At 34.5% G+C, this 25,565-nt stretch overlaps 1 protein-coding gene across 1 annotated transcript in view; it reads left to right on the top strand.

Moving 5' to 3' along the window:
* Positions 1-25,565, top strand: part of EPHA5 (EPH receptor A5) — a 321,239-nt gene that overhangs the window by 259,534 nt on the left and 36,140 nt on the right. Inside the window, exons 9-12 of the mRNA XM_058547172.1 lie at positions 12,200-12,265; positions 22,161-22,228; positions 23,537-23,662; positions 24,734-24,919. Of these exons, the coding sequence (XP_058403155.1) occupies positions 12,200-12,265; positions 22,161-22,228; positions 23,537-23,662; positions 24,734-24,919 (446 nt within the window). The remainder of the gene's footprint in view (positions 1-12,199; positions 12,266-22,160; positions 22,229-23,536; positions 23,663-24,733; positions 24,920-25,565) is intronic.

Here is a 25,565-nt window from a genome sequence, read left to right as displayed (position 1 = left end):
AATAATACTTATTTTGCACAAGATATAAAAAAATGTTAATTTTATGTGGTTGGGGATCTAAACTGATATTTTCTACAGACTTATGTAAGTACCAGCACTGTTTGTTACCCTTTCCTGAAACTATTAGGTCTCCACCTGTAGTTCATACTAAATAAGTGTCTAAAAAGATATTCCTTTATCTACACTGCTTCTGGGCTATCAAAGTTGTTCTTCTAGTTTGCCTGGTTTTTGCCAGGATCATATTAGTTTAAATAATATAATTTTAAAGTATCTTTCAATGTTTGGTCAGACAAATTACTGTTGGGGAATCCAGATGATCACAATTACAAATATTTTATATGCATACTTCTGTGTGTATTTATATACACACACACGTATTTATACACAATCATAAGTATGTAAAGCAATTGTAAGCATGATTAACCATTGTTATGTTATATATGGGTATAATGTATTAAAATAGTTAACATTTATCACCATTATATTTAATTTTAAACACTTATGACAACTACCATAATATGTGATTTTAATACTACTGTTCAACACTAATAGAAAACAAAATGTACTTACCTGGATTTGAATAGTTTGATATGAAAATGAACATTTAACTTCCTCTTAAATAATTCTTGTAATTAATTCAATTCTCATAATATGTTTATCACAAAATACACACATTCCTGTATTTTGATAATTTCAGTATACTTCCACTAGTACTTTAATTATTTGAGAGTGAAGTAATTAAACTGAAACATTAGTCCTTCTGGTTTCTCCACCATATAAGTTTAATGCTGATAGATGTGATTCAGCTTTGGAAAACATTCAACCGTCATAATAGAGGGAGCTAAATAAATCAAAACTGACATATTTGCTTATTTCTTTTACTTACTAATCTCCTTTTTGTTTTGACTCACTCGTATTTTTAATGGATATTATTCATTAAGACAAATGAGTGTTTAAAACCAATGTTACTATCAGAGCTGCACTTAAAATATTCTTACTTATTTTAGCTGACAAAATTAGCATCAGTCGTTTGCAACTTTATTTGCCCCTACTTTTTCTTCTCTACTTGTCTCAAAATAAATTAAAACCTAAAATAGCTAAGCACAGACAGGTTAATAGCTAAGCACAGACAGGTTAATCGTGACAGTCACACGATCTTCTTAAAGAAGCCTCGAAGAGAGACCTGATTCAGCTGTAAAATGACTGGGAAGGAAAAGTTCAGTGGGAGGAGCTTATAGTAATTTTAGACTTATAGAAATGGAGGTAATTGATGTTTGCTCAATGAAGGTATCGTCCTATAGCAGAAAGAAATACATGATTCAGTGCTTTGTATACCAGTGCTATTATTGTGCCAGAGCAGAACTAAGATGATGGTTGATTGTAAAGATCAAACTATGTAATTTTCCTTCATTGAACTAGTAAAGATGATCTCTTATGTGGAAATAAACAAAAAACACCCAAACGAAAACAAGCAAAGGCTATTTATTTATTTATTTGTGAGGCAGATCGGCCCTGAGCTAACATCTGCCAATCCTCCTCTTTTTTTTTTTTTTTTTTAGCTGAGGAAGACTGGCCCTGGGCTAACATCCATGCCCATCTTCCTCTACTTTATATGGGATGCCGCCATAGCATGGCTTGACAAGTGGTGCGTCGGTGCACCCCCGGGATCCGAACCGGCAAACCCCAGGGGTGCGTTCCCGGGATCTGAACCTGCGAACCCCAGGCAGCCGCAGCAGAGCGCATACACTTAACCGCTTGCGCCACCGGGCCGGCCCCAAAGGCTACTTATTAAGAGCTTACTCTAGTAAGGGAATCAGCCACCATCACCTGCATTTGACAGAGACCCAAAGGCAGGCAGTGGAGTGTAAAAGCTTTATAATGAGAAAAAGGGAAGGCTTCAGATATGCCCCAACTGGAGGTTATTGGCATGGGGTAGCTGGAGGTGGGCTACCTAGAAGTGGGGCATAACTATGTGGTTGGTTAGGGAAGCATATTTGGCTTTGTCTAGCTGGTCCTAAGTTGGAATTGCGGACAAATATTAGAGAAGCTGGCATTTGATAAAGTCCTGACCATTTGGGTTGACTGCTACAGAGGTTGTGGTTTGGCTTCCTGGACTGGTTGCTAGAGATTTCGGGCCAGAGCTCTATTTTTTCGTTTGGTCTGACCGTTGTTCATTTGTATATTCAGCCTCTCACTTCATCCATTTCACTGAATCGTAGTACAAGCCTTTTTATAAACTTATGTTCAATATTTTTAAGAAAAAATTAGAAAAGGGGAAAAAACCTTAAGGAGTCCAGTCATGAATATACTGTGAATCGCTTTTATTAAATGATCAGATATATAACTAGTTTAAATTGTTACCAGCACATTGGGTTCTTGTTGTCCCCCAGGATAGAAATCAAGAGAGACAACAGACGGGAGTAGAAAAGTAAAAGTTTATTAGCTTGTGCGCAAGGGAGGCACAAGGGAGCCCGTGCGTGCCGAAAGGAAAGGGGCAGGTGACTGGCTCGTTAGGGAGCGGGATTGTGGGGCTTTTATTAGGCAAAGGCTGGGGAGGAGCGCCTTATCATGGCCTGTAGAGGCGGGGTTGTGCTTGTGTCTGCGCTGTCGCGTAGCTTGCTACTACATGCGACGCATGTATCATTAGCGTGCTAGCTCTCCACCCCTGGCTGTGATTTTTGCTAATGGGGCTACGGTCACCTTCAGAGGACTCCTGGGTGCTCAGATACATGCGTAAGCCCAGGAAAGTTCCCAAACTGTGAAATGCGGATCTTGATGGCCTCTATCTGATTCTCTTGGCTTGCCCATTGATTAGGGGCCTTATCTCGTTAGCCCAGGGGCCTTGCAGAGGACCCTGTCTTGTCAGGCTGGTTCTTCTCTCAAAATCAGTATCACCTTGAGTTTTATTGGTTTATGAGAGAAACAATGTAATTTTGAAGTTAGAGGATAGACTTTGTTTTAGAAGATTTTGATTTCTCAAATAACTTAAGAAACTATGTTTTTACAATGCCAGAAAAAGAAAGTGGGAGAAAAGAAAATAGAGGGGGGAGCGAGACTGAGATAAAGGTGAAAAAAAATTTTTTTTTGCCTTTTTAGTGGTTCTTAATAGCAAACTTTTCCTTGTATCTGCCTGTTTGCCAGTTTTTGAGGTCAGATATCAGTGTAAAGTTTACAGTCTGCCTTACCTATATAATGCCTACAATGTACTGTTAGCTATTTGAGGAGAAAGTTGAGTTTTCAGAAGGTTTAAACCAAAACATCACATACACTTGATAAGAGTATGTAGATCAAATATATTAAAAAGGCATTAGTGTTTTATTGACCTCATCTAAATTACAGCTTACATATGCTATATATATTGTATTTATATATATGTATATATATATAGATACATACATACATATATACATATAACTGTATAATAATATGATACTGACATTTAATTATTTAAATTTGAATGGTATAAAAAAATTTAAATAAGATGTGAAAAGGTGAAACAATCTGATTTTCCTGTTCCAAGTATCACACTGGAGAGCTTTTTGCAAAAGTTCTTGATGGATCCTGTAACCTCTCTTTTGTTATGGGCTCACTAAAGTAGATTTTTCTGATACTATGACCTGTAGAATTTTTTGATGGGATGTGACTCTTTGATATGTTTCTTGCTTTCATAGTGTGGACAGGCTAATAGTGAGACAATCATGCGATCAGATAATTTCAACATAACACAAATAGTGTTGTCTTTTTAACAAATTGGTGCAAGAATAGACTAGAGGATATGATTATCTTTGCCTTAAGGAATACAGAAATATTGTTACAGAAATGATAAATTTGAGCTAGATATGGAAGATGAAGAGAAATTTTATGAGTTAGTCCACAGCATGTGACGAGGAAGGCATGTAGGCATCAATGCACATGGCGTGTCCAGTTTGCTGTGACTCCTTAGACCAGTCTACAATGATTTGCACAGCCTCTGAGTGTGACCCTCCCTAACCATATCTCCATTCCTTCCTGCCTCATTAATGGCATGAGCTTTCTCATATACAAATATTATATACATATATATATATAACTAAATATATGTATTCTGGTTTACTGTAGCTCAGCAACAGTTCAAAAAGAAAATATTTTACATCAAAATATTCACTGTATCTTGAAGGCTCTCTTGACATGTCTGTGGCAAAACTGAGATTTGCTTTCACATAACTTTCTGTAGGTCTGTGGTCTGGTAGCTCAGAAGGGCAAAATGGTGATGCTGAATAAAGGTACTTTTACCATTTTGTTATTTTGTTTGAGATATTGTGACTCCTAGATAATCCAAGTAGCTGATATCAAAATATAGAAGTACAAAAATATCTTTGATTAAACATTAAACTTGCAATTAAGAGGAACCTGTAAAGATAAATGTTAGGGAAAAAACTTGTGGTTCAAAAAGAGGATAGTATGAAATTTACAGTTACTAAACAAACCAGTCTTCATTTGTAGATAATATAAATTAACGTGGTAAACAAATTGTGGGAGAATTATTTAAAGTACTTACCAGAGAACAAATTGTTTTTAAGCACCTCCAGGCACTTTAGAAGTTTTTATTAACATGCAGACCATTAATATGCTAATTACAAACCTTTCTCTTTGTATTCATTAAGTAAATTCCCCGAAGACTGTTATAAGACACATCATTCAATACAAGTATTTATTGAGTACCTATTGGATCAGTGGCTCTCAACCTGGAGGAAATTTAGCATCAACTAGCAGCTTTTGAAAAATAATGATGCCTGGGTCTCACAACCAAGGTGTTCTGATTTAATTGTTCTGGAGTGGGGCCTGCACATTGTTTTTGTTGTTGTTTTAAATCTCTCCTTTTGACTCTGATCTGTAGCCAAGTTTAGAACCATTGTATAATGTGAGTAGAAAGCTGTTTTTATATAATTTCTTATTCTTAAAGCATAACACATAGATTCTCAGTAAATGTTTGCTAATAATGAAAATGATTATGTCTACTACTGCAGCAAAAAGTTTACAAAAGGTGGTTAATATTTGGTGAAATTCATTTTGAGTTTCCAAATATATACTGGAATAAGCAAACTGAATCTAACATGTTCAATAACATTTGCTGGTTGCATCAATGCCTTTACCAGTGGCATTCATGAAGAAAAGCCTATTTTATAATGATCTCTGGCCCATTAGAATGATGAAAAGAAGTGCAGTGAATCATCATTAAAGTATAGCTTGGAATATAAACTAATTGAAATGCAGTCTAAAGATAATTTACCTCAAATTTTCTTTCTGCTTTCATTTAGTGTGATATTCCTAGGTTCTCATAGTTGTCTTCAGAGTAAGAAATGAGAGTTCCTGATTCCAAAGTTAAAGTGAATTAGTTTTTTGTTTGTTTCTTTGTTTTTGTGACTTTGTCCTTAAGACAAAGGGAAGACTGTACATGGAGCACTTAGATTTATAGAGTTTGGGGTTTTGTTTTTATTTTAGAAATCCTTGAAATGTGGGTAATTTATTTAAGGTTTACTTCAGTCACTTACATGATTTAATCTCTATTTTATACATGCATCTGAATAATAGTAGAGTTTGGGTCATTGAGTATTTTTATGGCATCCATCTTTTAATACTTTCAAACAAAATTTGGTATATTTTGCTACAATAAGGTCTAGACTTATATAAAGGCATTTTAAGTACTGTATGCAATTTATTGTGAATTAATTTACCAAAAATTATTTTAACCTCATTAACAAGCTATTAGTGAAAGAAGAAAAGGTTCATACCAGGGTTCTCCATGAAAACGTCTTAAATTTTCAACGGAGGAAGAAGGAGATGGGGCTGGAGGAGTGGGTGGGATTGAAGGGACCTGGAAGATATGGAAAAAGAAATTGTGCTTCCAACACAGTTTGAGGCAGTAACTGGGACCCACATCTTACCTCCATAACTTGTTATCAGGGCCAACTTGAGAAAGCTGTTTCCTCTCTGTGAGTCCCAGACTTCTTAGCTCTATGATGAATATTATTATAGGACATTTCAGGTTTGAAACAGGAAATGCAAGGAGAGAGCAAATGTGTTGGAAAGACACACTCCTCTTGTGTGTTTCTCCTTTACTCTCATACTACTACCACACTCAAAACACTTCTGGTGTGGGTTTTTTTTCCCCACATCAAGCAATTCTCTGCGACATCAGCTGAGTGTCCTGCAATTCAGTTCAATTCTGACACTCTCCAGAGTTAGCGCTGCAGGTTAAGGGCCCGGGCCCATAAAACTGCCCCCTACTTCAGACACCAATTGCAAGTAGTAAGGCTCTGGTTACCCACAAATTCTGGCTACAAATGGCTACAAATAGGAGGTTCCTATGACCCCTCTCCTTGAGTTTGATCATTTGCTAGAATAGCTCACAGAACTCTGGGAAACACTTACTTACATTTACCAGTTTATTATGTAATAAAGGACATGATAAAGCATACAGGTGAACAGACAGATGAAAAGATGCATAGGATGAGGTCTGTAAGGGTCCTGAGTGCAGGAGCTCTTGTCCTGTGGAGTTGGAGTTCACCAACCCAGAAGCTCTCTGAATCTCATACTTTTGGGATTTTTATGGAGGCTTCATCATGTACGCAGAATGGATCATTAACTCCGTTTCCAGCCTCTCTCCCCTCTCTGGAGAATGCAGGGGTGAGGCTGAAAATTCCAAGCTTCTAATCATGAATTGGTCTTTTGGGAAATGAGTCTTCATCCAGGAACCTACCCAGAGTCACCTCATTAGAACAAAAGACACTGCTATCACCCAGGAAATTCCAAGAGATTTAGGAGCCATGTGTCAGGAACCAGAGTCAAAGACCAATATTAGAACAAAAGAGGCTCCTAGTTCTCTTATCACTTAGGAAATTACAAGACTTTTAGGAACTCTGAGTCAGGAACTGGGGTCAAAGACTAAATGTTAGAACAAAAGATTCTCCTAGCACTCTTATTTACAAGGGTTTTAAGAGTTCTGTGTCAGGAACCGGGGCAGAGACCAATTTATATATTTCTTACTATTTCACAGCAGGATATGAGAGTGCCAGGCTTGGAACTTGACTAGGTAAGACTACGAAATAAACTGCTGTTTCAAAACCCATCTACCAGGGACTAGTGTTCAGATAGGACAGTTTTCAGTTAAGGGTCCTAGCGGGGAAAAGGGAAACACCTATAATCGTTGGTGGGGGGTAAGAAGCTCTATAGCGAGAAGGAAGCAGAGAACTGGAAAAGAAGATTTAAAAATTACTGCGTGTAACTCTAACCTGTTCCAATTTGCCTAGACTATGACTTGGAAATAGTGATTGGATTGTACATATAAATCCCACCTTGTGTTACCGATGTGGCATTCCCCTCTGAGGTACTCAAAAACACACTTAAAAAAATTAAATAAAAAGCTCTTTCTAGCCATTTTGTATTACCTCCTCTTGCAGGGTGGAATAATTTTATGCCTTTGTGTCAGAAGTATGGGGAATGAAGAGTAGAGTTTGGGAACCACATATGTTATCATTTTTCTTTTTATTCCTTTCCCTGTTTTTGCAAAAGACTTCTGCAGTTTTAGCCTGGCTTCATCAGGAAATCAGTACTAAATGTTAGAAGAATGGCAGTGAACTAAGATACCAAAGGTATCGCATTATGAGATATTTTTAAGAAATGTATTAAATAATTCACATTGTCAGTGTTAATTACCAGTGAACAATTTCCTCAGCTTCTTTTGTTGTGAATATTTGTTACATGTTTAAATTCTTTTTCTCATTTAAAAACTGATAGGGTGTAAATGATAGTATATTGAGATAAACGTCATAATTAGAATTGTTTATATTTGTTTAAGTTTCCTTCATTTTCTTCAAATTGTAAAGTTACGTAACCACAAACAATCCGAAATCAGAGAAAACTAAAATAATTGTTCTATAATGTGAATTACTGTAGCATTCCACAATAGCTCTTAGAGGTTTGGTATACTTTTTTGCCATCATTTTATTTTTCTGCACACTGATTTTTACCTAATTAAAAATATTAACATTAGGGCCGGCCTGGTGGCATAGCAGTTAAGTTCTCGCGCTCTGCTTTGATGTCCTGGGGTTGGCGGGTTCGCATCCCAGGTGCAGATGATGCACTGCTTGTCAAGCCATGCTGTGCCGGCGTCCCATATAAAGTAAAGGAAGATGGGCACGGATGTTAGCCCAGGGCCAATCTTCCTCAGCAAAAAGAGGAGGATTGGCATTGGATGTTAAGCTCAAGGCTAATCTTCCTCACCAAAAAAAAAAATTATCGTATTGACTTTCATTGCATCAGAGACTCCACAAATATATTTTGTTTACTGCAAAGTATTTATTAGTCATTAAATTCCTTTAAAATCTATGACCAGTCTCATGCCTATTGTCTGCATCCCGCTTTTTGTGCTATGACTGTGTTGTTAGAATAATATCAGCTAAACACTTTTAAAGTGCTGACTGAAATCCCAGGACAGTGCAGAGAGCTTTACATGTTTTATCAAACTCATTCCTCAAAGCAACTCTATGTGGTATAGTTTCCGTTATTATCTCATTTACGTCAATGACTACTTTACCCAAAGCTGTACAGTTACTAATGGATACATCCAGGACTATTCCTAGTTTAACTGTAAATATGGTGAGCTTAACTATTTTGCTGCACAGTGATGTCGAAAGGTGAGAACATTTTTCCTGCTCTTTGATAGGTTTTGGAGGATTATTTTCTATAGGATTGGTGCCACTTATGAGAGCACAAGATCCTCTCTGTTTTCTCCAGCACTGAGTACCATCATTTGCTGCTGTTATTTTATTTAAAATGGGTAAACTCTGCACCCTTTTTGTTTTCTTCTCTTTTTTTACCAGTAAACTAAAAATATCTTCAATCTAATTAAAGTACTTCTTTTGTGAAATTACTCTTTTCGCCTTTCTCTCATTTATCAGTCAGGATCTTAGTGTTATTCTTATCCACTGGTATGATCTCTTGTTTAAGAATTTAAGTCTTCATTTATCCACAGCCTGTAGTCTTGTTTCTTTGATCTAGCATCTTTGAGAATTTCTTCCCTAGAGTTATAATCACCTTGTTTCGGCAGGAGGGGGGTTATCTTACTTACACTGACACACTGCATACGTATATTGATCAACTCTGTGTAAGTCCTGGCTAAAGGAATTCATTTGAATCTTCTTTGGGTCTGGAAAGCTTCTTTTAGCATATTTTAATCTTCCAAAGGACAAATCAAAATATCTTGTTAAAACAAAGACCAACAGTTTTTGATTATAAGCCTGGAAGGGCTAAACTATTCTAAACTTGGATAATAACGATCTTGTTTTAGCTGCATGCAGTTACTTACAGGCTTCCAGGTGCTAAACACTGATGGGAATGCAGATATCCCCTGTGTTAAGTTAGCTCACATAACTTAGATTGGTTGCTATTTCTAGCACATTTTAGTTTCTATTTCTAAATTATCTCTGGAGATTGTAAGCATTTTCCACCTGTACTTCTCTGAGTATTTATTGATTAAGGAAAGAACATGTTCTTTATACCATCTGGTGCCACGGTGTTATTGTGACAGCGTCCTCAGAGTTTATCATTTGGGGGGTTATTATTCCACTTCAGATAGTCATAGAAAAGGAACTTCAGTTTTAAATTTCTTAATAGCATATTAACACACAGTGTGCTCTGATCATTAAATCCTTAGGAAATGTATTTTGTGGAAATGATTTTTTAAAAAATCATAGTGACCATTCTGTATTTATATGAATTGATCTGAATATAATTAGTTATTCAGTTACTATATATATTTAGTATGGTAATATATGGATCTAAAACAATGACTCAGAAAAAATAGAAGTGTTTGATTTTACATAATTTCAGATTTTTGGGGTAAACTTTGTTAAAATTATAAATTAGAATTCTAGTGATAGATAAGGTGATTTAAATTCTTCAGGACTAATATTTGTGGATTTGATGTTATAGTGAATTGCATGTGTGCGTGTATGTGCGCCTGTGTATGTACTAACCTGTGAGACAAAAACGTTATTATAATTTTTCACATTAAGAGGGCTGAATAAAATATTATTTTTAGACTTGTTAGTGTGTTTTTTGAGTCTTAGAACACTGACTCAGTATTAAACAAATCCTGTCAGGTCAAGGCCAGTCACAGTGCAGCTGTTGCCGTCCTAAGCACAAGTCTACATGAGCTCATAAACTGTGCGCACTTCGCTAGAAGGATGTTTGTCCTTTATTGGGAGACGGCATCATCTTTTTATCACTAAAAATCAATTGGATACATTTGTCAACCATCAATTATTTATTTATTATTGATTGAGTTGGAACTGTGCTGTTTAAAATTAACATATTTATGCAAACTTTCCGTATTAATAACTATCAGTAAATTGAGATAACTGTGCCATTAGTTAACACTAATTACAGTAAAACACTGACTACTTACAAGTGTCATTTATTATGCTTAAACTGTGAGGGAAAAAAAAAGTTCAAAGAATCATCCTCCTTTCAAGAAACTAATAGTCTGTGAAAATAGGAAGGCAAACTTTCTTTAAAGGTCCAGATAGTAAATGTTGTAGGCCTTGTAGAGCCTACATTCTCTGTCACAACTACTCAACTCCGTAATAACAGCATTAAAGAAGCCATAAACAACAAGTAATGAGTGTGGCAGTGTTCCAGTAACACTCTATTTACAAAAGAAGTGGTAGGCTAGAACTGGTCCATGGGCTTTAGTTTACTGACCCCTAATCTGAGTGCTGTTACAAACAAAAACAGTAGGAAAGTTAACATATATAAGATATCAGTAATTGTTTAAGATGTTAATGAAAGAAATGTAATTATAAAGAAATATATCAAGATTTGCCAAGGTGTTTTACAGATGTTTTACCTAATCTTTAAATATTATCATATTTTTATTTACTGTAACTTTGACTTTCAATATCTTTACAGTGAAAATAATTATTTTGCATATTCTTTAAAATATATTATGATAAACAAACTGGAAGTAAATGTCATAGTAGCCATTTTAATTTACTAAGATTCTATTTTAGTGAGAGCCAAATTCTCAGACATTTAGTAGTACTAAAAATTAAAACATCATCAATGCTCCAAAGAAAATATACAGAACATTGCCCACCTCCTTTAAAAAGGATCCATTGGAGTTTGGTTTGGAAATACTTGTTTACCTTTGTTAGCATTTCCAAATTTATTGAATGTTTATATTTTATTTTCTTCTCTTTATTTTCTATAAAACAGAGTAGATATGTTTCATATAATTAAAGTTCAAAATAGACAGATTTTACAAAAACCTACACCTGCTGGTATATAGTATCATTACTGAGCTCATTCTACAATTCTCTTGAAATCATTATAAATGCTATTCATAAAATATACTGGAAAGTGAATGCATTGAAGCACTAAAAAATTCTGTTATATTCTGCTATCAGTTTATGTGGTTTCTAACGATAAAGTGTATTTGATTAAGCAATTTGCTTGGTATTTTCTGGATTTTTTTCTATGAACATGTGGAAAATTTAAAAAAATTTGAGTGTTGCGATATCCAGACAAGTGCATGTATTATATATAGTTTGGTTTTTTTATATGGCAATAGCTCTGCAAATATATATTTGGAGATGCATTTTTAAAATCCAAAAATGTACATTTAAATTGGTAGCCTTCCATAAGTGATTGGAGAAGTCACATAAGCATAACATTTCAATAGGTTATTATAAATAATTCCACTGGTATAAGAAATCAATGGGTCAAATGAGCGAGGCATTCTTCTCCCTTCTAAATTTGTAGGCTCTATGCAAAATATGTATTTAAAAGGCTATTTAGAATGTCTTCCGAATACAAGTTTTGTGGGAATTTTTGAGGAAAGATATATTTAAATGGGCTTTCATCTTTATTCATATGTCTATATTAATTGCATAATCAAATACATTGGCTCACTATATTTCCTACTGAATAAGCATTTTAAGTAAAATAGAAATAACTATTTAATACAGCTCTGTATTTCTTAAATCCTAGAATGCTTCTTAATTTGAAAGGCATTGTGGAAAAAAATTAATTGTATGCATGTAGGGATTTTTGCTTTTGAAAAGCAAAGCAGACACGTGTCTAAAGTCATAGTGTCTTTATGCTATATTGAGGGAGTGGGATCTCTTCCTTATCTTGGGCTCTCTTGTTTGCTTTTCAGTTGCTGCGAATGTGGCTGTGGAAGGGCTTCTTCCCTGTGCGCTGTTGCCCATCCAAGCCTAATATGGTTAGTGTTCCCCACCCACTGTCACTCCTATGTGATGTCCCACCTATATGTATTATTGTCAGCATTCCTTTTTTTTTTCCATTTGTGTACATTTTAACAGTTAGTACACCAGTTACACCTTAACAGAAAGAGTAGAATGAAACTGATTCCCAAGGGGGACTCCTAAGTGATTTCACATGGATAATTTCAAATAAAATATACATATAGTACATCATCCTTATGTCAAGCATTCATACATCTCTTCCAAGGCTTTTACTGTGGTCCTGATTTAAACCAGGAGGTTGTAAGATTGTAGCATCTGCTTTACATTTAACATGTCGCTGTTTTTGTTGTTCCATTAAGATTAAAATCATATCATACATGGAAGTAGAATGCTACTTCTGTCAAGGTGAAATCACGTTTTCTGTCTCCCAGAACCATGGAATGACCATAACATAACTAGGATCTTCTATTTTCATAATCATTCTGGATAAATATGGCATTGGAGAACAGAACCACATGTACTTTTAAATGGTTTACTTCAAATTTTTAAGCTTGAATTATTTCAGATATTAGAAGTGCTATTCTAATTTGATACCAGTGAAGTAAAAAATTTACACATTTTTAGGATCAATGTCCAAATAAGACAGTCTTAATTATTTACAAATGCAAATCCTAAATATATATCTGGGTTATAGCTATAAAACTGTAGTCTAGAACGTAAGACCAGATAACTTTATTCAAAGATTTACACAATAGTGAGCTACCTTGTAAAAAGTGAAATACTTCAGATAATTTCTTTCTAGATTCGAGTCTAAATCCCTGCACTACTGTATTGAGTTGTTATTTGTAGTCAAAATTAGCCTGGAAAAGATTCTGATGCATTTTAGAGAATTACAGGGTTTCCTCGGGGCATTTTAAATTGTTACTTGTATTCTCTAGGTGTCAATTTTTGTCATTCAAAAAACTGTGGTGTGAATGAGTGTGCATGCATGTGTAAATGTGAGAAGTGGTGGAATGGATACTAATGATCTTCTGAGAACAAAAGAGAGTTAACGAACACAGATTGATAAAATTCAGAGATCTTTTTCTCAATCTTTTGAAATTTTTGTATTTGAAAAAAGTTTTGAAGTTAATATGAAAGTACAGATTTTTTCCAAATTATTTAATTTATTCAGGAAATTCTTATATGAGCCTGGGGCTTCAGTGACTAACCAAAAAGCCCCTGAAATCTGGCGGTGTCTGAGCTATAACATAAATGGCTTTACACTGTGTTTTGTTTTTTCTTTACTACACTAGGAAAAACTAAAAAAATGATTGCTGAATTGCTCATTCTACTTGAGCCTCTAGTGTAGTCATTATAAGAGATAAATCATCATTGAAGGAGAATAGGCAGAATTTACATCTTGGGAAAAAAAGAAGATTGACATTCAGGTTTCCTTTGAACTAAATCTCAAAGATACCTTAATGAGAGTATGAACATTTATGAAGCCATGGCTTAGGAAGTATTTGCGAAAACTAACTTTAGCCAGATTTAAAATACTTGATTTTTAAAATAGTTTCTTTTTCGACTGTGGAGTTGGCTTCAGGGAATTTATCAAATAAACAAATAAAAGAAAAGAAGAAAAGTGGGAAGGCAGCATGCTTCCTTTACAAAGAACACACCAGGATATCTAAGATAACAAAAACTTTTTCTAATATTTTTCTTCAAATAATGTTAGTAATTGTAGAGACAGTGAGTGTATTTGTGTGTGTGTGCATGTATATTTGTGTGTGTGTGCAAAAAAAAAAAAGAAATGATTTAGCTACAAACGTGCTTAGGTACCCAAAAAAATGCTAACATTTTAAGATTTATGGAAAAGCCAGAGTTTTTTAATGCATTCTGAGTAAAACAAAACAAAAGAAAGCAAAAGAAACAAACTTTAATTGAGCTTACATAAATTAGACAGTAAAAAAGTTGTCCAAAATTATTACTGGGGAAGAATGGAAGCTAAAATGTTTTTATGGCTATGCTTTCTGAACTTCCATTTTATAATTTTAAGTCACTATGAAGTTGCAGTTAAAGATACTATTTGTTTAGATTAAAGCATTGGGAAGAAAACACCCTTAGATAGTGGAAATTAAGAGCTGAGAAGAATAATTTTCCTAATAGAGTCAGTAAATTACTGAGGAATCTTGACCTAAAGTCTTGCCACCTAATTTTTTATGTATAGTCATACCAGCATTTGTCAATTACCCATACTTTCCAAGGAACATTGTATTATCATCATTTGTGAACAGACATATTTACAATTATAAAGCAGAGTTTGTTAGACATTTTGAGATTTTAGATCTCATTGTTTTTCATTTCTTGAAAGAGCACTCATGAATATATGTCTGGTAGGTTTTGACCTTAATATAATACAATGCATTAAAATTATGTTAAAATTGACCACTGTAAATATACTGGCTTTTAGAAGTACCTTGATATACCTTGTGGAAATCTCAGGGTCTGAAAAGCATAATTTCAAAACCATTGACCTAGATCTTTGGTTCTGTAATTCAGCTATATTAAAGCTTCTTCTGCAAGGCTCTGGATTTCTGAGTTTTACTGTGTCATATTTCCCACCTGGAAACCATGCTCCATTATTTTTCAAATGCACAGTGTTCCATTTATAAGATGAAATTGGTAATTACATGTCGCCACCTTTGATCTCAAATTATTTTCCATCACTCTAGTTGCCCACTTTGTTGTGAAATCTGTACACATATATGTAATGCTAATGTTTCAAATATTCTTCCTGCTTTCACTGAAATCTACCTAGTGATGGAAGATATATTTGTAATATTTCTGAATGAAACCCAAATGCCTAAATTTTAGGCACCCTATCCCCAAAACTCCCCACACTTTTAGCAGAGGTATTTTTTATCAGTGATCTTTGACTTTATGTCATCACAACTGGCTTGAGACTCTAATCATTGTTTTGCTTCTCAAAAAAAAAAAAAAAACGAAAAAATCTATGTTTACAAATATCCAGTGTTGAATTGATTGTTTTTAATGTAAATGAGATATTGATGTTTATAATTTCTGAAATGTTATCATTTATCCCTTGATATTCATTTGTGTTTATGCTTGCAAAAGTTAATATATATTTATAGCATAATATTTATTATAAGTCTGTCTGAAATATCCCATAGTCTCAAAGTAGCTTTTTCTTGCATTTCTTAAATTCAAACATATGTCAGGCTGTTTTCTTCATTCATGAGTTTTCATCTTTCTAGTGTTTTCATATCAGTTACTACTACTTCTGAAGGATTCAAGTGGCAAAGGAAATGGAGTTCACTATTCTGAAAATAGAGATATTAAATTCTTATTTTGTTCGTTTATCTATTCTGTAACTTTTAGGAAATCAACTTCATTTTTTATGAGAAAAATTTTTAAAATATTTTTAATCAGAGACACAAGGGATGAATTTTAGCTTCTCTCATAGTGCAGAGATAAAAACAAATTTCTCCAACCAAAAGGATCATGAATTACATTGAAACATTAACTGGTTTTTTTTAAGGAAGATCAGCCCTGAGCTAACATCCATGCCAATCCTCCTCTTTTTTTGCTGAGGAAGACTGGCCCTGAGCTAACATCTATTGTCAATCCTCCTCCTTTTTTTTTCCCCCCCCTTTTTCTCCCCAAAGCCCCAGTAGATAGTTGTATATCATAGTTGCACATCCTTCTAGTTGCTGTTTGTGGGACGCGGCCTCAGCATGGCTAGACAGGCAGTACGTTGGTGCGTGCCCAGGATCCAAACCCGGGCTGCCAGTAGCCGAGCACGCACACGTAACTGCTAAGCCATGCAGCTGGCCCTGAAACATTAACTGTTATCTTAACTTTTCAATGAACTATTTTTTTCTCTATATTAACTGAAAGTTTCTTGAAATTTGAAGGGAGCAAATTTTTATTTTCCATACGCTTAATAGATTATGTCATTCATCTTCACGAGATTTCTGCTGGGGAGGTATGTGGAAGTACTGAAAGTACTATTTCATTTTACAGAGTTAGGAAAGAGACATGGAGAATAAAGTCATCCCTTTGTAATAATTCTAGACTCCCATTTAAAGTGCTCGTGGCAGGCAGATATGAGGCTTGCCTGCAATATATATAGAATATATTAAATTCCAATTAAAGGCTTGCTATGTAAAATATGTATATGAACTGCGCCAAAATCCCTTTTTATAATACCTGTGGAAACTCAGACTATAGAAGATATTAAGTTGACCTACTTTAATTTAGAAATCCAATGATCACATCTATGAAATAATTTAAAAATTAATAAGAAATTATCTACTCTAGCATTAGAACAAATTTTGTTGAAAATGGGGAGACTTAATCCTCACATGTCTTACTTTATGAAATGTGTTTTTATATCAAAATTCTAAGCCAATTAAAATTAACTCAATATTGAAAATTCTATAATTCATCTTTGAGTTTTTTGGGGTATTAGAAATTGTTCAACTCCTCCTATTATTGCTAATTCTAAAAAGATTTGAAGAGTTCATTAATGAAAAATTTACAAAATCATACATACTACACTATTCTGGAAGGTGTTATTTCTAAGGCTTTTTTTTCTTTGTCCTTTAGAATATGGAGACAAAAAATGATATGTAAAGCATAAAACAAGAAATAAGTTAGCTTCTCACATTGCTATTGATCATAGGGTAGTTAGTATCCTTGATAGAATGTGAGATGGGAACCTAGCAAGCTGTGCCCTCATTTTCTGTGGTAGAGTCATCATTCCATTGCCACATCCAAGGAAAGTATGTTTTTCAACAAGAGTGCATTTCCCTTGAGAAGTATATTTCAGAATTTTCAGTAAACAATAATAGATCAGTTGCATTTTTTGTGGAAGCTGCATCTATCTATAAGGAACTCAAAATCCCAGTACCCTAGTAAGCAAATGAGAAATATATGAATGAGAATCTTAAGGCAAGACAGCCTAAATATCCAATGTCCCATTTTACTGCATTTTCATTCACATTCTTGTTGAGGAATGTCGTCCTGTAAAACAAAACAATCTATTTCCATTATTTACTAGATATATTAATAAGCTAATGTTCATGGGCTTCTTTATTTTATGAGGCTGAGTTAGCTAAGCTTTCATTAAACTACCTTGCTTCAGTTGAAGAGAATCCTGAAGTGAAAAAGTCAAACTATTTCCCAAAAAGTTGTAACTTATTCTTAAGATTGCAGCAATAAAATCTTAAATACAACATTATACAGTGATTGAAGTCATTGTTATGTCAGAACACTAGAGAGTGCATTTATGGAGAATGGGGTTTTTGGAGAGGCTAAAGTTACAAGCAGCTTTTATTTTCCATAAGCAAAACATATCGACTCTAATGTTTGCTGCGATTTGTCAACTTTTAAATACTTTTGCTTTAAGGGATAGCTAAAGCATTTCTTAATCAATCTGTAAAAAAGAGGAACAATATAGGAGTGTCCATTCCTGAGCTAGGAACTGCATATGCTCACTCTTTTTTTTTTTTTTGAGGAAGATTGGCCCTGCACTAACATCTGTTACCGATCCTCCTCTTTTTTCCTTTTTTCTCCCCAAAGCCCCAGAACATAGCTGTGTAGCATAGTTGTAGAGTTGTAGCTCTTCCGTGTGGAATGCCTCCTCAGCACGGCTTGATGAGTTTTGAGTAGGTCCATTATGTAGCTTTGAGTAGGATCTGAACTGGGGAACCCCAGGCCGCCAAACCGAATCCACGAACTTAACTGCTACACCACCGGGCCAGCCCCCTCTCGCTCTTTTAGAGAAACCAAAATGTAAAACCACTCCAGCTCCCATCATTGCATCCCCTCCACCTTATTTAGAATTAAGGTGAAAAAGTATGTATTTCTGCAGGCTAAAGCAACGGAAAAATATGATTCTGTGAAGACTATTGTTGAGCAAGGGTCTACACTCTCCTTTGTCTGCTCCATTCACTCATCTTTCCTCTTTGGCCATAAGGGTGCCATTTAGTAAATTACTGATTCTGTGCATCACTTGGTACTCTGAAGGGCTTGACATTCATACCTCGAATTTATTATCAAATCCTTAATTTACATCCAAAAACTAAATTACTCATTGGCACATTTATCCGTACATAAAGATTATTGTTTACCATTTCAAGTATTATGGAAATTTCAAATATGCAAATTTAGATGTTATGGCTGGGGCCAAGTTTTTAAGATCAGCAATAATATCATCAAGGATGTATTACTCAAATTCTTAGGATATATGTGGGAGAAAATATACTGATTTCTAAATTACCCATAAAGTCATTGCTATATTTATATATTAAGCATCTCTCTATGGCTTTTTAATAAATATTAATGAATAAGAATTATACCTACATTTAATGTGATTTCTCATGTCTGCCTTTACTTAAAAAGTAAAACAACATTGTTTTCTAGAAGAAAATGAGTATAAATGACTAGAAGATGATTCCTCTAATTACAAACACTACAGATATTTTTAGTACAATGATATCAAAGCTCATTAAAATTGTGATATGAAGCAAAATGAAGAAACGTTTCTTATTCGTTCAGAAAAAAAAAAAAAAAATCAGTTCCAGAATGTAGGAGGCGTGATTTACGTACAGAATGACATATTTATTGACTATCTGATGGGTTAAAATTATGCATCTGGAGCAGGTACAGAAGATGGTCCAGAATGAACAGGCTTCCTGCAATGCTCTGTTAGTGAGGCTGAACCACTGCTTGAGTGCCAGTCTCTGCCAGCTGCACTTTTACTTGCTGTATCTTGTTGAGGCTTGTTTTAATGAGGCTTTGGAGGGTTCCAGAACTTAATTTTATATGTTAATGTGGCAGGCAGCCGTATACGTTATAGAGCCCCAGAGATGCCCACAGTCAAAAATAACTCCTTTCTATTGCCCCCCTGACTCTCACCCTAGGGATTAAAATGTTAACCACTCCTAACCAAGGTATTCCCAAATCATTTTTTAAATGAGATCCAAAGTTTTATTTCCATTTTCATATAAGGAATTTGCATGCAACTAAAAAATCCATGAGGCTTATTTAAGGATAAAGACTATTTGAGGATACAAATTTGGAAGCTTAATTTTTTTTTTGAAGGTGGGAGAGTTGAAGGTGGAATGGATGTTTGTTTTCTAATGTAAACTGCAAGAACTTGTATGCTTTTTACGTCTCTTTAGAATTCCTCTAACAAAGTTTTTTATCAGTGTTATTTAAATAACATAAATCTCAGGATGACTTTACACAATTGTATTTAAACATTGGTAAAAAAAAGTATCAGTAACTTCTCTCTAGAGTCACATACATTAGAGATTGAATAAATAATGTAATATCTAGAAAAATTATAAGCAATGTCTTAAAATAATTTAAATGTCAGCTTGAATAGACCAAATATAATTTCAGTATGATTTTATGTATTTGTTTTTTCTCTATTTTGCTGTGGTGAGGTTATTCAAGATGTCTTTAAGGGCTCTTGAATGACAAATGCATCTAAGTGTTATGAATAAATTTTCAAAAGTCACCAGATCACTATTATGTATTTTTCCTCACCCAAGAACACTGCATGTATTAAGTATATTACTTCAAATTTACTCAAATTTTACTATCTATACTTTACTATTAAATTGCCAGTTTTTAACATGATAAAATGAAAATAATTGTATCTTTTTCAAAAATGGCATAAGGATGGGTTATCTATTTTGATAATATATATGTAATATACACTAGAAAATGATATAGAATGAAACAAGTTTCCTTTTTATATCAAAATATTCACATATTTAGTAAGCATCCTAGAATATATAATCAAGGAACAGGCCTCATTGGTACATGTCAACTGGACACTTCATTTACATCACGTAGTAGTTTTCAACCAACTTTGTAATGAAAATATTTTGTCAATCTACCATTTTGGCTGTATTTTCTTTATGCAGAAATAAATGAAAATTGTGTTTTTAATAAACTCAATTTTGTTATGAGAGCTTATGGATAGTAAATTCACTCCCTTGAAGTTTCACTAAAATAATTCAAATATTTTTATTTTAGTCAGTTGTTTTAATGTTATGTGGTTAATCATGTACCACATCAACTTAGTATTCATCAGTGTATTCCCTCTCCAAACACTTGTCATTGTGTAGACACAGTCAAAATATCATTCACTCATTCATTTATTCATTCATCCATGTGACAAATATTTTTGGTGCCAACTCTGAGCCAGGAGCTAGAACACTGCAGAAATTTATACATGAATACTAGTCACTGCCATTCAAGAAACTGACAAGTAGTAAGAGAGCCAAAAAGCATACTCAAATGACTATGTTGCATTGTAGAATGGGAATCACACCAGGCGAGGGGTACAGAAGGAGAGGTTCAGAGGAGGAAAGATTGCATTAAGTTGGGGTATCAGGAAAAACACATGAAGAAGGCAAAAGAATGAACTGAATTTTGATAATTGGAAATTGTTAGGAAGAACATCCTAGCTGCAGGAACAAATACATGCAAATGTGTGGAAGCATGGAGAAATATCTTGGAGACTAAGGATAAATTTTAGTACACTTGAAGGTAACAGTTGGGGATGACATGGGAAATGTGAATTTGGACTACATTTAGGAATCTTTACTTTCTTATTTTATGGAATACTGCAGGAGACAGCTAACACAATAGGAAAGTAACTTTTTACAATAGTGACTATAGCCATATCTAGTAGAGTTTAGGAAAGCAGTTTTAGAGTGCAGGGGCATCCGTTCAGAGGCACTTGTAGTAATCCAAATGAAAAATAACAAAGCTTTAATTGAAGAAGTGGCAGAGCTAATGAAAAGGAAGAAGTGGATTGTAAGATTTCTATGTTATATAATGCTTCGGATTTGGCAACGAATTTGTTGTGAAGTACACAATAATAAGGCTTTGACTTTAAGGGACCAAGGCCATGGCAGTGTTATTAACAGGAAAAGAAGGCAGCAGATCAAGATTGAAAGGAGAGAGAAATATACGGATTTCTTTTTCAGATCTCTTGATTTTGAATGAAAGTGGAATATCCCTATAAAATAAATCTATGAGGAATAAGGGTATAACTGTCAAAAGAAGTAAACTAGAGGGGTAGAGGTATTAATTAAATTGATGGAAACAGATGGATTGACAGGAGAGAACCAGAGAAGTTCACGCAGAGGCCCTGTGGAAATGTCCATGTAAATGAAGAGAGGGGCAAGAAGCATCAGAAAAGGGATAGTTAGGGATTTCAGTCCATTATGAATGAATAAAAATTTAAAAAAGGTTATTGGGTTTAGAGGTGAATATGTCATTAGTGAACCTCCCAGGGACAGATTTTTGTAAGTAGTCAGAGCAAGTCAGAAGGACTTGCAAATTAGTACGTGGTTGAGAAAAACAGGAGAGACTAACGTTTGGAGAGTGAAGCTGAGAGGGATTGCAGGTTGTGGTGAACTTGACAGTGATTTGAGTGGATGTGAGTGGGAAAGAGCCAGTGGAACAACTAAAGACTCCAAAACAAATGAAAAAAATAAAACTGATAGAGTAAGGTGCTGAAAGGAGACTATGGGATCAGAGACATATTTTGGGCAGTTCATCCTGAAAAGAGGCAGTGGCCTCTGAACTGGCAAAAAAAATAAAAGAGGAGGGGGACAGAAAAATATCTGGTATATGGTACATGATGAAGAGAAGTTTAAAAATAAATTTGGATGGCTTCTGACTTCTCAGCGAAATCTGGGCAAGAGTGAAGGATGTTGGCTGAAGAAATAAAATTCATCCAGAAGGAGTATTGGTGATATTTTATACTACTAGTGTGAAAATCACTTAGGGTGGCAATCATTTCAATTGCGTTTCATGCTTCTGGGCTGGATATGCTTCACCACTTGGAGATGTGGCTAATTGTAGCTTATTCTGTTCCAGGCGGTGTGGTTACAGCAAAGCAAAACAAGATCCAGAAGAGGAAAAGATGCATTTTCATAATGGGCACAGTAAGCAAATTGTAAAAAATCAGAAGAAAACAAAGTAGAGGAAACTTTATTGTTGTTTGGTTTCTTTTCAGGCTAGGAGATTTGTAATAACTGACCAAAAATATTGTGTTAAAAAATGAAAGTGTTCTGTTCCATTTCTGTAGAGCATACGGGCTTGGGGCATTGCTGGCTGACTCTAGGCAACAGCCGGATGGTTTATTCAATTCTTTAAAGCATACTTTCATTTTCATCATTAAAATAAAAACTTTTTGCTTAATATAAAAAGCTATTATATTTCAAACCAAATTTCCAGGCCTATTCTAATTTGTAGCAACACAGTCAGCAGAAATCTATCATTAAATAATACCTCCAGATTAAATGAATAAAATTTCTCAATATTTTCTCTTCTTTCTCTAGCATTATGGCAGGAATTTCCCTGTAGCAGCAACCTTGGTTCAAAAGACTTGAAAAAGACTAAACTTTAAGAAATGCAGAAAATCCAGTTTTAATAACGAGGTTTAAAAATTAGCATAAATCAGTTCTAATTAATGACACTTTAATATGCTCCTTTTTTCATAAATAGTACACTGTGAGTTGATTTGCCAAGTAAATGACAAAAAGAGTTTCTTTTGTTTTTGTCACTGCCATGACCCTAAAAGTCAAAATCATTAAAGCCATAATTCATTCCACAAAGTGTTGAGTCCATTCTCATTGTCCTATCTTATTCAATGTTGTTTATCCTGAAAAAACACTGTGAGTGTGATATTGGTAGCCTTTAAATGTGATGACACTGAGCCTGATAGAATGTCGGAGCCTTGTAAACAACATGCAGTAACAGGCAGAGTGAGAAGTAGAGCTTCTCTTTTTTCTTTTTGACTTCTATGTCTGTCTTATTGGATCAAAGCTCCAGAGAAGTTATTTTAATTTATTTTTTGCAAGACCAAAATTAATCAGCTGTGATGATATTTTAAGTGAAACATAGAATAACAAACCAACAAATAAAGCACTAGCATTTTACTGTCCAGTTTAGTAAACAAAATTGTCTTAGTTTGCCTCAGAGACTGACTTTGTGAACCTTATTGTTGAAAGATGTATTTACTCAAATATTTCATCACATATACATTTCTTGTACATACCAGTAATCCAGATTTCTAAAATTATAAAAGTGAGATAGCTGTACAAATGACTCCTGTAACTAAGGAGTGGATCTGTCCTTGCAGCTCGGCCATTATAGGAATTAGGGATTGAAGCCATAGTTGCATGTTAACATATACAAGTTTACTCATCCATCACAAGCACTTCTATTTTAATGCCCATTTATTTTTACAGTTAAATTGCCAGGAGTAAGAACTTATATTGATCCCCATACCTATGAGGATCCTAATCAAGCTGTCCATGAATTTGCCAAGGAGATAGAAGCTTCATGCATCACCATTGAAAGAGTTATTGGAGCAGGTATGACAGTGTTTAACTCAGACTTTTAACTTGTGTTTATATTGTAGAATGTAATATGTCAATGTCCTAATCCAATGCAGAATGTTTTAATCTTTTGTAATTGACTTGCTTTCAAATGGTATATAATTGATCATATTTCAATGCTACCTTCTGTGTAGCTCATACTTAAACCAGAAAAGTTCAAGTTTATGAAATAAAAAAATAAACCAGCAAATATATGTATATTCAAACATAGTATTTCACCATCTACTGTATTTTATACTCCATCTACATTACGTTCCACATATTATACATATATAATTTGTAATACCCAAAAGTATTTACATAATCCAAGCACCCAATTATTCTATTTATGAATCATCTCTGTCTTAAAATTAATTCCTTTTTGCCCTGCTAGAGTCTTTTCTCCTTTTCTCTTCTCATTGATGGCACTACTAGTGTAGAAAGAGAAGGAAGAAGGAAGTCATTTTCAGTCAGTTGCTTTTAATTTTTTTCTAATGTTTCCATTGAGGTTTTTTTTAGGTGAGATAGAGGAAGCTAAAAACCCCCCAGATTGTTTTATGATCACCTGTAGATGATCTTTCCCAATGCACCATTTCTTTCCATGAACATTGATAACAAAGATTGGACTCCCCCCCCCCTTTTTTTTTTGTTTGTCTCTTTTTTGTGAGGAAGATCAGCCCTGAGCTAACATCCATACTAATCCTCCTCTTTTTGCTGAGGAAGACCGGCTCTGAGCTAACATCTATTGCCAATCCTCCTCCTTTTTTTTTTTTTCCCCAAAGCCCCAGTAGATAGTTGTATGTCATAGTTGCACATCTTTCTAGTTGCTGTGTGTGGGACGTGGCCTCAGCATGGCCGGAGAAACAGTGCATCCATGCGTGCCTGGGATCAGAACCCAGGCCACCAGTAGCAGAGCGTGCGCACTTAACCACTAGGCCACAGGGCCGGCCCTGGACTCCCCTTTTAACTCTACTTTGCCTACGTCTTAATACTCAAAGAATGCTTTAGAGTATTATTAAAGTAAGGATTTCAAATGAGTTTGTGTGTTTTCTCCATCTTTAACACAAGGTGAATTTGGTGAAGTTTGTAGCGGACGTTTGAAACTTCCAGGAAAAAGAGAATTACCTGTGGCTATCAAAACTCTGAAAGTCGGCTATACTGAAAAGCAGCGCAGAGATTTCCTGGGTGAAGCAAGTATCATGGGACAGTTTGATCATCCTAACATCATTCACTTGGAAGGTGTTGTGACCAAAAGTAAGTACAATGGCAAATTATGCATGTGTGTTTGTGTATCATGAATAACCGGATTTTTTCTATTAGGTTATTATTAATTTCAGGATAGAGGGAAAACTAGCCATAGTAACGTTATTAACAATTTCTCTCGTGTTAATAATAATTCTCCTGTATTTTAGTAGATTCTTGTCAAGCTGATCTTTAATGAATCTGAATTTCTATTTATTTTTTTCAAAACATATATATTAACTCAGTTACTATGAATTCTGTGCCACAGAAAATGTATCCAGATAAAAGAAGCAGTAAAGGTATCAAAATTTTTTTTGTCCTGACTCTTTCACTTTTTATCCTAATGAAATATTAACTTCAACGTTTTGATTGAGGTATTGAAGTTTAAGGTTTAATAGATAACCATAGGTGCCCTGCCACCTTTTAAGCAGTTCTTTATAGCCAAACCTGTTTCTGTCATTCAAAAGACTGGAAAAGTTTCTTGAGACTAATTATCTTGTGAAAGCAAATCTAGTTTTTACTCAGAAATATCTAGAATTTCACATTTTTAAATTTTTATTGGTGTATTATAAATGTGGTTATGTGGTGAGCTTCTCAATATAAGGATATCAAATCACTTTTCAGTCATCCAAGAAAATATTTATGTGACACCTGAGGC

This window comes from Diceros bicornis, chromosome 8, assembly GCF_020826845.1.
Source record: "Diceros bicornis minor isolate mBicDic1 chromosome 8, mDicBic1.mat.cur, whole genome shotgun sequence".
NCBI classification, from domain to species: domain Eukaryota; kingdom Metazoa; phylum Chordata; class Mammalia; order Perissodactyla; family Rhinocerotidae; genus Diceros; species Diceros bicornis.
The sequence above is the reverse complement of the archived record's forward strand: the minus strand, read 5'-3'. Positions and strand labels throughout refer to the sequence as shown.